This window comes from Cryptotermes secundus, unplaced genomic scaffold (genome assembly GCF_002891405.2).
Source record: "Cryptotermes secundus unplaced genomic scaffold, Csec_1.0 scaffold802, whole genome shotgun sequence".
In the NCBI taxonomy this organism is placed as follows: Eukaryota; Metazoa; Arthropoda; class Insecta; order Blattodea; family Kalotermitidae; genus Cryptotermes; species Cryptotermes secundus.
The window spans coordinates 315988-328914 of NW_019738887.1; the positions used below are offsets into that span (position 1 = coordinate 315988).

The 12927-nt window shown below is 44.7% G+C and overlaps 1 protein-coding gene across 4 annotated transcripts in view; it reads right to left on the bottom strand.

Moving 5' to 3' along the window:
• Nucleotides 1-12927, bottom strand: part of LOC111871273 — a 136690-nt gene that overhangs the window by 36321 nt on the left and 87442 nt on the right. For all 4 annotated transcript variants that reach the window (XM_023864251.2, XM_033754184.1, XM_023864252.2 and 1 more), the window contains 4 exons: nucleotides 12055-12243; nucleotides 7990-8172; nucleotides 6621-6769; nucleotides 158-2490 (listed from right to left, as the gene is read on the bottom strand). In XM_023864251.2, coding sequence (XP_023720019.1) covers nucleotides 158-2490; nucleotides 6621-6769; nucleotides 7990-8172; nucleotides 12055-12243 — 2854 coding nt within the window. The remainder of the gene's footprint in view (nucleotides 1-157; nucleotides 2491-6620; nucleotides 6770-7989; nucleotides 8173-12054; nucleotides 12244-12927) is intronic.

Below are 12927 nucleotides of genomic sequence, written 5' to 3' on the forward strand. Positions count from 1 at the left end.
CCCTCAGAAGGAGCTAGTCTCAGTCACTACCATGCAGAACGTGTACCAGTCACCATACAACCCACCACAGTCGTTACCATATATATATCCCCAAACCCTCCGTCTCTTCCTGAGATGGTGTTGGTTGACAAGGGGTTAATAGGAACTGCTGACTCACCTTCTCTGTCTCCTCGCTGCTGTTCTTCCTTCATGTCTTCTGTGCGGCCACCAGCCTCATCCCCCACATCAGTGGAGCTGTTAACTTCCCTCTTCACAGCACCCTTGTCACTTTCCTCTGCAAGGGAACAAGCATCGCCCTTTGCTATGTCAGCATCCCTTAGCTTCTGGTCTGGTTCTGACACAGTGTGATCAGTGTGAGCCGCTATGGAGACCTCAAGTGCACTATCCACAATAGCCGGAACACTGCTTAGTGAGCTAAGGGAACTCACACGAGAGAAACAACCTGGAGTACCTTCTTCACAGTATTGAACAGGTTTCTCTGGAGAAAGCAGGCCTGAACTCAGACCTGACTGTAGTCGTTTCAATGGCTGTCTAGGAGCTGGAGGTAGGGCTTTCATTTGAGGTCCTTTTTCTGTAAAATCTTTATCAAAATTAGATACATCTTCTGAAATAGACGTTTCATTTTCGTCAACGCTTTTGGTCACGTTGCCTTCTACTGATCCATGTCTGGTGTACTGCTCCGGCTGTTTCTTCCCTCCACCGTCCTCTGAATGTGGCATAGGCGGCTCACAGTGCAGGTCCGACATGGAGGTAGCTGTCGAAAAGTTGTACGGTGTCTCGTACGGAGTTCCTTCTGTACAATACGTTTTCAAGGTATCTTCATGAATAGGGTCATTACCGTCATAGTAATCTCTCTCCTGTTCACTGCTCATCTCATGATTCTTTTCAAATTCTGTCTCATCATTTTCTTCTGCATACTTCAAGCTATAATCTGTAGGTTGATCCAAGTCAGTTTCTGCATAGTCTCCATACACAACATTCATCTTCATATTTTTGCTGACATGGATGCTCCCTTGATGTCTGTATGGGTAGCCACATCCCAAATCATTCTGGTTTTGCTTTCCTCTTACACCATTTCTAGAGCTTTGGTATGCCTCTGCAGCATCGCCCTCTTGGTCACCTTCTATCTTCATGTGATTACTTTCAGTCGCCGCTACCTCCATGTCCCTTGGCTGGGGGTTATCCTCAACATACTTCAGGCTGTAATCCACAGGCAGCTCTTGGGCTTCTGTGTCATCATCATATGGAAAGTCAGAGTACTTTGGTCTTACTGCGGTGTATGAAGATAAGGCAATACAATTTTGCTGCTGTGTTGAATGGTGGTACTGTGGTTTATTCGAGGATTTACCGTAAGATCCGGCAACAAGAGGACCAAATGACGCTCTCTGGTTTGATGACCTCATGCTATCACAGAAGAGATTCTTTGGTTGTTTAGTCAAACTTGGGTCTAAATGGATGGTGCCACCTACTCTGTCATTGTGACAATCCTCTTCTCTTTTATCTGCAGTCTTGGCACTGTGTTGGTTTTCTCTGGAAGACTGTTGAGGGCCTACATGTGAATCCTTTGACAGGGTGATAGCATTCATTTGATTTTCTGAGGGACCAGAGACGTTTGTTTCACTAATTTGTCCCAACCTCGCATGCTGGTACAGTTCATGACTGTGTTGGGAAACAGACTGCTGAGGGTTCTCCTCGTTACGGACATCCAGTGGCAGAGCATCCCTGCTCTCCTTCATAGAGTTGCAATACCTGCGAAGAAATTTTCGATCTGAGTTTTCGCCTCCTGACATCCGAGAATTGATACGCCCAGAATCGCTCAGACTCCCCGTTAATCCCTGTGATATCCCATTTGTTGGCGACACTTGTCCGTAAGTCAATGGGTTCACAACATTTCTACTCACACGTTCATACACTGAGTCAGACAGAGTACTGGTCACAGAGTCTCTGCTGTCAGATCTTGCAACTGAGCCTCTTGAATGATACTTTGAATAAGAATTATACATCCTGCCATGACGTCTCTCTGAAGAACCAAAAGAACGCTCTGTTGTTGAAAAGATGAATTTTTCATCACGCAACCCGACTGTGGAAGCTGAAGGTGACGTACTTGGTTCAATGTTGTCGCAAGTCTCTGACAGTGTCTGATCAAGCTCCTGTTCGAGGGCACGCTGCTTACGAACATAGAGACTTGGAAGTGCAGGGAGCCCTAAACCTTTTGCCGTGGAGTCAAGGGGTGGGAAATTATTGTTTGGCTTTGCACTTAACAAGTTTTTCAGTGCTGCACTGGATCCCATGCAGATCATCTTGTGCTTCGAATGGACGAGACTCCGAAGCATGCTGACGGCACCCATGTCCCACAGCACACGTTGATCTTCAGCACAACGGGCTGAGAGATTCCAGAGAGTTCCACATGCATTGCTCACAACTGTAAGGCTCGGTGACTTCAGCTGCTGTAGGAGCACTTGTAGACAGCCATGCTTACGAAGTATTGCCCTGTCAAAAACAGAGACAATGATAAGAATTGGCTGCACCATAGCTCAAGCGGTTAGTCACTGGCTTCCCACCGTGGTGGCCCAGGTTCGATCCCGGGTCTGTTCAAGTGGGATTTGTGGTGGACAAAGTAGCACTGGGGCGGGTGTTCTCCAAGTACTTCGGTTTCCCCTGCCAATCTTCATTCCACCAAATTCGCCATCATCATAATCACGCGGGGTAGGTACAATAGGCCAATCAGTGGCCGCCATGCCAAGTGGACCCAGTGATGAGAATTCAGAGTTCATATCACAACTCAACAGACTTCAAAAATCGGGGAGAACACATGCATAAATAATAAAAGCTGGAATACTGCATATTCCTGCAGCACTCTCTTCTGATTTCCTACATCCCTGACTGACAGCACCACTTCCCATCTGCTGGGTAGGTTTCTCAGAAGCTGGACTGTTCTTTGTGAGTTTTAGCTTTGAGCTGTACTGTTTTCGTGGCTTAGTCTACAATACTGTCAGCATCTAAACTAATCAGCATCAAATGGTAGGACAATAAATTAATGATGGATTGGAAAAGATCTGGAAGGAAGTGACTGTGGCCTAATCAAAGCACAATTCTGCCATTTATCTGAGGAACAGAGGAAAACCATGTAAAACCTCAGTCAGAACAACCAGTATCTCGGCCAAGGTCAAAACCAAACATAAGTAAATTTCTCTAATATAGACGCTATGCCAACTTTCTCAGCTTTTGAGCTGTATGGTACTTCTAAGAAGTTGGTCCTGCTCTGGAGTGGGACAAGAGTGTAGATCAACACAGTCAAATTTTGTGCCCACTTTGTATTCAAAATTCTGTCATTGCTTCCTGTGAGGAAAGAAGTAAAATCACATGATGCAGAATTGGGAGAGTACAGTGCACAGGTAGGCAGTGCATTATGAGGCTCGGTGAGTTGCCGGCTCCGTAACCATTGACATACAAACTGTAGCTTTATTGTGTAGCAGCACATCCACATCTTTTAGATGTCTTAGTCAAACTGCCTCCTACAAACAAGCAAGCACCTCCCACAACACCAACAAGACTGAACTAACAGTGCAAGACATCCTACAAGTCAAACAATTTTTTCCTACATTACCTTTCCTTTCAAGCATATCTTGCTGGAACTTTCTATCTCGCTGAATTTATATTCATTGCCCAGGCTCGGGAAGGGTGATGTGACACCTCGACTTGTCAATGGTCACATAGCTGTCAGTGTACTGCATGTTCTGACCTTGAGGCATGTGAGATCATTAGGAAACGTTATTTCAGATAGAAATGATAGCGCTTTGCAAGATTATCTTGTCACAGCGGCTCCTGGTGATGACGTGAACTTCTGCATGCAGCACTGTCATTTAGTTCAAGAACCAGACATGAAGTGCCACGTCTCATTAGTTGTGATGATCCATCAGATAGAATCTGCACCATTATCTGAGCTCACCATTGAGCCTGATGTCACCATCACACTGTTCCGAATTCACCGTTCTTGTTGTGATATGCAGCCCCCTCAGGTCCACTCTGCAGAAGCTACCAACTTCCTCTGCAATCGTTTCTACCATCTGACAATGGCCAAGGCTCAGAACATAACTTGCTCTCTTCTCCAAGTATAATCAGAATGATCAAGTCAAGGAGGATGAGGTGGGCAGGGCACGTAGCACGAATGGGGGAGACGAATGTATGTAAGATATTGGTGGGAAAGCCAGAAGGAAAGAGACCACTGGGAAGACCAAGGCGTAGGTGGGTGGACAATATTAAAGTGAATCTTAGAGAGACAGGATGGGATGGTATGGATTGGATTGATCTGGCTCAGGAGAGGGACCAGTGGAGGGCTCTTGTGAACATGGTAATGAACCTTCGGGTTCCATAAAGTGCTGGGAATTTCCCAGCATTGAGTAGCTGCAGAATTGGCGGCTCCTCGAGAAGGGCTCAGCTCCATAGGTACATAACAGGGCACTGCTTGTCATGTCTGCAGCATTTCTGCCATTGATTACTTCAGTCACTGACAAAATCTGATGACAACCTGCTGTTCCAGGCGACCCAATGCAGTCTGCAGTCCACCATAAACAAATCATATTTATGTCTACATTAATTTTTCTAATACTCTTTTATACAACAGGTATTCTACAAATTCCATTTCATTATTCATTACAGCCTACACTGTGCAGACTGCAAAACACAGTTTGGAAATGAAGCCCTTTGAAAGAAAAACACTGCGCATCACTGGTCTATATCAGACAGCGAGTGAACAATACCAGTGTCACTACAGTCACTTCTAACCCAGAACCTTCTGAAGCTACCAAACATATACGAGGGGGTACCCAAAAGAAACCAAACTTATTTTTTTTTAACTTATTTATTCAAATTTTAAGCACAAACCTTCAATCCCCTTCAAAGTACTCTCCACTTACACTAATACACTTGTCTAGTCTTTTATTCCATTTTTCAAAACACTGTCTAAATTCATCTTTTGAGATGCTTGACAGCGCCTCCGTCGTTTTTTCCTTCACCTCAGCAACATCAGCAAAACGCTTTCCTTTCATGTCTCTTTTCATTCGAGGAAACAAAAAAAAAGTTTTGATCATTTCGGGACTCTTCTTTCAAAGCACAGCATGCTTCCACGTGACCTTGTTTTTGTTCAGCAGTTAGCAGTCGTGGCACGAATTTCGCAGCCACCCTTTTCATTCCCAAATCTTCTGTCAAAATTCGCTGAACTGAGCTCCAAGTCACTCCCAACAGCTCCACAATTTCTTTAATGGTCCGTCGTCGATCTTCCTTGATGATTTTACGAATTTTTTCAACATTTTCATGTGTTCGGGCCATGCAAGGACGACCAGAACGAGGTTTGTCATCAATTGACATTTCACCATTTTTGAAACAGGAAAACCACTCAAACACTTGAGTTTTCCCCATAGCATCGTCCTTGTACGCCGTTTTTAACATTTCAAGAGTTTCTGTTCCACTTTTCCCGAGCAAAAAGCAGAATTGCACCGCCGCATGCTTTCACGAAAATCAGCCATTGCAAAAACGACGATCACACAAAACAGTTGTCACTATAAACTCTGCCGAAACTAGTCCTTACCTTCTGAAGCAACAGTAGTCGGCTTATCGACTCAGGAATGTTAGCTCTACGCGCTCATAGCGGCAAAACGCGGTACTATAAAAGCTCTGCCCACAAAAAAATTAGTTCTGTTTCTTTTGGGTACCCCATCGTATATTGTCACATGTATAAGTGACTATAAAAAGGGTGTGAATTGATAACTGGATTTATTTAACTCTTACAGAACATAATTAACAAGTAACTATAGCGCTACTGCTAAGTCACACACTATGCAGTTCACTACAGCATACACTGAGTCTTCTCAGTCTGCTGTGTCTTCACCAGTCATTGTCTGGTAATGGCTTCCAACAGTGGATGTTCCCCTTCTTCTGGGTTCCTGAACTATCCCTGTGCATCAGCCCCCAGCTTCTGACAGCAACGACTCACAAGGACTGAACTGCAGAAGTTTTCTAACTCACCCACTCACTCAGTCACTCACCAACCAACTGACTCCACTCCACTGCACCAATTGCGCTAACTAAACTAAATTCAGATGGTCAGGTCTTATAGCCTCAGAGCAGATCCACAAAGAACACCACTTGCAATACCTCTTCTGCTGTTGCATGATGTTCCTCTGCTGTGTGTGTACAGGCCATTACCTAGCAACAGGTCTATGTAGTACATTATGTATGCGTTTCATTCCTCCTCTTCTCAAAAAGTTGTCGAGTATGGCAATTCTCAATCTTTTGCATCCCACCAATAATTTCACCAAAAACCCAGTAGCACTACAGTAGAAACAATGCTTCCAATTAAGTACACTTTAATACTACATCAATTATTAATTTAAATTTGTAAAGACAGTAACAATTCTCGGTAACATGTTTTATTACTAAATTATAAAAAGCTATACAGTTCTTCTAGCAGAAATACAATTATTGGGCAGATTAAATAAGGTGGTGCTTGATATGCATCAAACTTCTCATAAAATTAGATTCTGTGATTAAATCACTTATTATCTGAGACCATATGTCCCACTCAGCTGACCATCAGGTCCCAACATTCAACAAACACATACCTGTAATCTTCACGAACAGCAATATGACTAGAAATGTTGCGTAAGATTCCTCCAGCATTCTCTACAATTGCATGAGACTTCGATGGAGCATCATAACTCAACATGTCAACAAGGAAACCCAAGGCACCATCAACAGCACAGATGTCAACCTGTAAATGAAACCCATACTGTTGATAAGTTCTGTAACAATACTTTCAGCAATTCAGTTTATATAGCACAGAATAACATGATGATCAGTGACTAACAAATTGGAAAGGACATGGAAGGATGTGATTGTGGTCTAATTCGAGGTATGTCCCTGTTTGGCCAAAGAATGGTAACGGCAAACTTCCATAACTCTCCCCTACTAAGTGATGACATAAGCTGACAAGACTGGACAGATCATACATGCGACCTTTCCTCTGCTGTTCCTTCATCCATCTGCAATCAACATACCAATGTCAACATTCCACAACCCCCATCATGAAAATTTGCATTCCCTGGTCTGCATTCGCATAGGGCTAACAAAAACTATGAAAATCCTGGTCTGAGAGCTCTGATGTTGTTCATAACAATTAGCACCAAATGTTAATCCGAATAAATAATAACACCACCACAGGAAGTCTCTGAGATGTAACAGACAGGGGCTGCAATTTGGTTCAGTCCTACGGGCTTTCGTACGCAGTATGGAAGTTGTTAGTACTGTGCAAATTTTTCTGATATAAGGACCAAGAATAGACTGTGAAATACAGCAGAAATTTATAAATATGAGGGAGAGTCAGTAAACAGATCAGAAGTGAATATCAAACATAAAACATGTGATATTTGAAAGTAGAGAATACATTTATTTCTTGCCATATCATCCATCAACATTGATACACTTGTCCCATCGCTTTATCAGAGCGCCGAAATCCACAGCACAGAAGTATTTTGACTGTTGTCTCAGCCACATCCAAACCTGATCTGGCATCATCTGCGACTTTTGAACATCCTTCAGGGAACTTCTTGACGCAGTTGTGAAATGTTTTACGTGACAAATGCTTCCCACCGTAAACAGGAAATTATTAATATCCTTTCCATGGAGTCATTTTGCCCACAGAAACAACGCACAACAGAACGCTGCTCCTCAGTAATACACTCTGCAAACATGGTCGCCATTTTGACTACATAAACAAGCCTGCGAACATGTGCATGTGTGTCTGCTACCTACATTGTCATGAAGCTGGACTGTGCTGCTACCTAGTGATACACACAGAAAACCTATGATGTCCATTACAGTTGTTTTACTTCCATTTGCAACTTGTTTACTGACTGTCCCTTGTATACACATCAATCCCTCTCCTACTGGAAGTAGACTGAAAAACCATTCTAGTGCCAAACTGCTGCATACCTTGTTGATACTACAATGTGCAGAGAGATTCCAGAGAGCTGAGAGAATGGATTTTAGAGTAGATTCCTTTTTCCCTTCCATAGCAGCTTGCATCAACCCTGACACTGCACCAACCTCTCGAAGAGTCTGCTTACTGGCGCCATCAGCACGCCATGACAGGTTTCTTAAGACACTTGCTGTCACCTGAAGTAAGATATCTTCATCATTCTCATATAATATTCATAGACATCTACCTGAAGAAAGGGAGGAAAATCCATCCTAATAAGAAATGTTGCATTCAGTTAATATCCCTTTTGGTCCCTGTTGATGCCCAATATAAACATTGCTTTACTTCTCCATTTTTAGTTCACAATTCACAATTTACAATTTTCCATAAATTAGACTTCAGTTCAGTTTAGTTCAGTTGTGGTTAAAACAACAAAAAATATCCACATTTTCTCTCTACTGGCATATGTTACCACACAACCACAACTCTAGCAAGTGACGTCACATACTGAACACACACTAAAGCCAGGCCCCTTGGGGCGTCGTCCTGGTTCTGAATCTCACTGAGCCTTCTTCCATTGTTCATGCGTCATTAATTATATTATACATTAATTTGATATTATTAAGCAATTGTATTTATTTGTGAAGAAACAATTTCTTTAACTTCTGACTCCATAGAACCAAGTCCCTCTTGAGACACTCAGCAACTCGCAAGATTCCCAGCATTTTATGGAACCCACAGGTTTGTTACTGTGTTCCTGAGAGCTCAAAGGGTAGCAACCCCATTACTGGACTTGCCACATTCTGGCTAGGAACAAACAGGCACAACTTCATGCTGATTTGAAAGTATTATGTACAGTAACCAGACTATATCACATGTCATGTGATGCATGAATGAAGTCCACCTGGTGCAAGCGTTGCATTTTTTAAATACTGTGACATGTTGACCCCTACCTCCCCAGCTGCACGTAGCGGTTACGTAGCGCTCGCGTAATAAGTGAGTAATCACCCCGCATCCTGGTAGCTATGCAACGCGCGGTGACGTCACGAGCGGAGCCGAAGTGAGCCGAGCGGAGCCGACGTTAGCCGAGTCCCTGCGACCTTGAAGCTATGCAAAGCGAATCAACGGCGGTGAGTCACCGAGGGATATCGCGGTTGCTAGGCAGCAGTCAACAACTCCGGACAGCGTGGCTAGCAACACGGCATCAGACGACAATTGTCCGATCAAGGCTACATAAGGAGCAGCGAAGGCTATTCACAGTCAGTCAGCGAGTCCTGGAGCTACCGCCGAGTGAGTCCTCGAGCGACCTCCGAGTTAGTTCCGAGTTAGCCAGCAACTAGTCAGTTGTATTCTGGCATTTGGAGTGTACTATTTGTGATACTGCAGATAGCAGTAATCGCAAATCTGTAATTTGGGTGATTGTAAGTGCGAATGTGAAATGAAATTCGCTAAATAAAATATGGCATGAAGTTATTTGTCGCGATATACGCCCAATACACGACAACTGGTGTCAGAAGTGGGATTTGAACTTACACACATGACCGACGAGATTCGATCTCAAGACACGTTACATTGGTGTCAGAAGTGGGATTTGAACTTACACACGTGACCGACGAGATTCGATCTCAAGACACGTGACAATTTGGTGTCAGAATTTTTACAAACTTAAACACGCCTGACAAATAATTGAATTATTGTGCATCGAGTATTCGACTGCTACGGTGTCAGAATTTTTACAAACTTAAATACGCCTGACAAATAATTGAATTATTGTGCATCGAGTATTCAACTGCTACAACATGGACATGGAGAAGATTATGGAACGTCTGTTGTTCGCCCAGGAGCAATTTGCGGCCAGACTGGAAGCCGATTCGAAGGAAGACAGGAGGAAAGAGAAGGAAGAGAGGAGGAAAGACCATAAGGATTTCATGGCAAGATGGGAGGCTGACAGACAGGCCTGGCGAGAAGAGATGGCTGCAGAGAGAGAAGCCTTCCAAGCAGAGACGAAAGCCATCGAAGCCAGGACGGCCGCCATGCGAGCCAAGAGGTTGAAAGCCAATGTGAATGCCTGGCAGGAAGAGATGACAGCCTGCCGAGATGCAATGGAGACAAGTCCAAGCGAAAAACAGGATGTCGTCGGCACGGCACAAGAAGAAGAGGTCCCCATAGTGATACCGGTCGGAGTGACGATGGNATTGCGGACCCCAGAACAAATTGGCCGTCGTCAGCAGCAGGGTGTCCCGCTCTGCAAGAGTGGCATGGCGCAAGAGGAACATCTTCAGGAAACCTTGGACCTGAGGAGATGATGCGTCTCGGATAAAGTTGGCTGCCATCTGCAGGAAGATATCCCGTCGCGCGACAGTGGCACGATGTTGGAGAAATGACTCCAAGAAGGAAACTCCCCAGGGAACCTTCGGATACCGGAGAAAGGACTTGGCACCAAGGTCTCGCGCCAGCAAGTGGCTGGAAGTCCAGAAGGAGCAACGACGTCAGCGAGTGCAAACACCGCATCAAGAGCTGCTACGTCGATGTAAGAAATTTCCGACGAAAGACCTGATGAAGGATTGGACCTCGTGGAGGGGACGACCCCCTCCAAAACGGAAAAAGAGACTTCAAGCAGAGGAGGAACCGGTAGTGTAGAAGTACCGGCCTCCCAAGGAAGAATGAAAGTGATGGATGAATGGGACACAACTGAATCTTCTGGCGAGCTGAAAGGAAACCGCTCCAGACGAGCTTTGTCTTAAGAGGGGAGCGGATGTAACGGACGAAGAATAGTCGTTGCAAAAGAGTAGCCAAAACAACAGGAGACACTGCAAGAACAGCCACCGAGGAAAAGGAACAGGGATGCACCGTTAGGCTATTCGGGACGAACAGCCTTAAGGAGGGGGCAGTGTGACATGTTGACCCCTACCTCCCCAGCTGCACGTAGCGGTTACGTAGCGCTCGCGTAATAGGCGAGTAATCACCCCGCATCCTGGTAGCTATGCAACGCGCGGTGACGTCACGAGCGGAGCCGACGTTAGCCGAGTCCCCGCGACCTTGAAGCTATGCAAAGCGAATCAACAGCGGTGACGTCACCGAGGGATATCGCGGTTGCTAGGCAGCAGTCAACAACTCCGGACAGCGTGGCTAGCAACACGGCATCAGACGACAATTGTCCGATCAAGGCTACATAAGGAGCAGCGAAGGCTATTCGCAGTCAGTCAGCGAGTCCTGGAGCTACCGCCGAGTGAGTCCTCGAGCTACCTCCGAGTTAGTTCCGAGTTAGCCAGCAACTAGCCAGTTGTATTCTGGCATTTGGAGTGTACTATTTGTGATACTGCAGATAGCAGTAATCGCAAATCTGTAATTTGGGTGATTGTAAGTGCGAATGTGAAATGAAATTCGCTATATAAAATACGGCGTGAAGTTATTTGTCACGTTATACGCCCGATACGTGACAATACTAATACCATTAACCATGATTCAAAATCTGGCGTCACAATGCACAGTACTGGGAGATTTCAAATCCCCTAATCCTGAATGTCAGACATTTACTGCTGAGTTACAACTTGGCCACAAGTACTGGGCAATTTTAAATCAGCTGTTCCCACAACACCTCTATGGTCTAGTGCTCAGAGTTACTGGCTACAGATCCAGAAGTCCCAGGTTTGATTCCCAGGGCTACCAGATTTTCTGAGAAGTAATGGGTCTGGAACGAGGTCCACTCAGCCTCGTGAGGATAACTGAGGAGCTACTTGTATGAAAAGTAGTGGCTCCGGTCTAGAAAACCGAAATTAATGGACGTGGGGATTCTTTGCACTGACCAGGTGACACCCTCTATCCACTAAAGTTGGCACTAACTTTGCCAACAAGCTGCGGTCGCTCGGTCAGTATAGTTCACTTGCGGACTGCAGGCCATGGAGTTCTTTTTCTTTTTTTGTATTCTTAGATGATAAAGGCTAATGATTACAATTTCAGTACCAGAGTAGAAACCATTATATGGATCATAGTACATGTTCTGCACAGAATTATCATGTAAGATTTCATAGTCTGTCCACTAAAATAATGTTCTTATTTTCATTACGATTTTTGTCTACCTGTCGCAGGTCTTCACTTGGGGATTTCAGTTGAGCAACCAGAGCCTTCATAAACTGTCGAAAAGAACACAGCAAAGCCTTGTTTGCACCATCACCAAAGGTGAGGTTCGTTAATGCCATTCCTGCATAGCGCCGTAGCGTGACACAGTACTGGTCACTTGTCGTACTTCCGTGTGCTTCATGATCAATCTGAAAAACACACAAAACTCTTCAGTCACTCAAGGTGCTTAGCCCTTCTTGAGAAGCTGCCAATTGTGCAACTACTCAAGAGTTTCCCAGCATTTTATGGAACCCAAAGGTTCATTACCATGTTCATAAGAGCCCTCCACTGGTCCCTATCCTGGGCCAGATCAGTCGAATCATACTATTCCATCGTATCTCTCTAAGATCTATTTAAACACTGTCCACCCACCTAAGCCTTGGTCTTCCCAGTGGTCTCTTTCCATCTGGCTTTCCCACCAATATCCTATGTGCATTCCTCTTCTCACCCACACAAAGCTCTTACAAAAAAATAAAAATAAAAAATGTATACTTACTGCCATTTTACAAAAACAACGTTCATTTAAAGAAACATGACAATTATAACTTTTTTTAATGCTAGTGGGGTGGGACTAAGTCACGTGTACTGTGGCCACTTCTGACCTATTGTACCAGCCCCAGATGACAGGTGAGGGTGATTGTGGTGCAATTGTTGGAAGGAAGATTGGCAGGAGAAAACCTGCCCCAGCGCCACTTTGTCCACCACAAATCCCACTTGGCCAGACATGGGATCGAACCTGGGCTGCCGCGGTGGGAAGCCAGCGACTAACCTCTTGAGCTATGGTGCGGCCCACAATTATAACTTACTGGATATAGGAGAATCATGAGGAATGC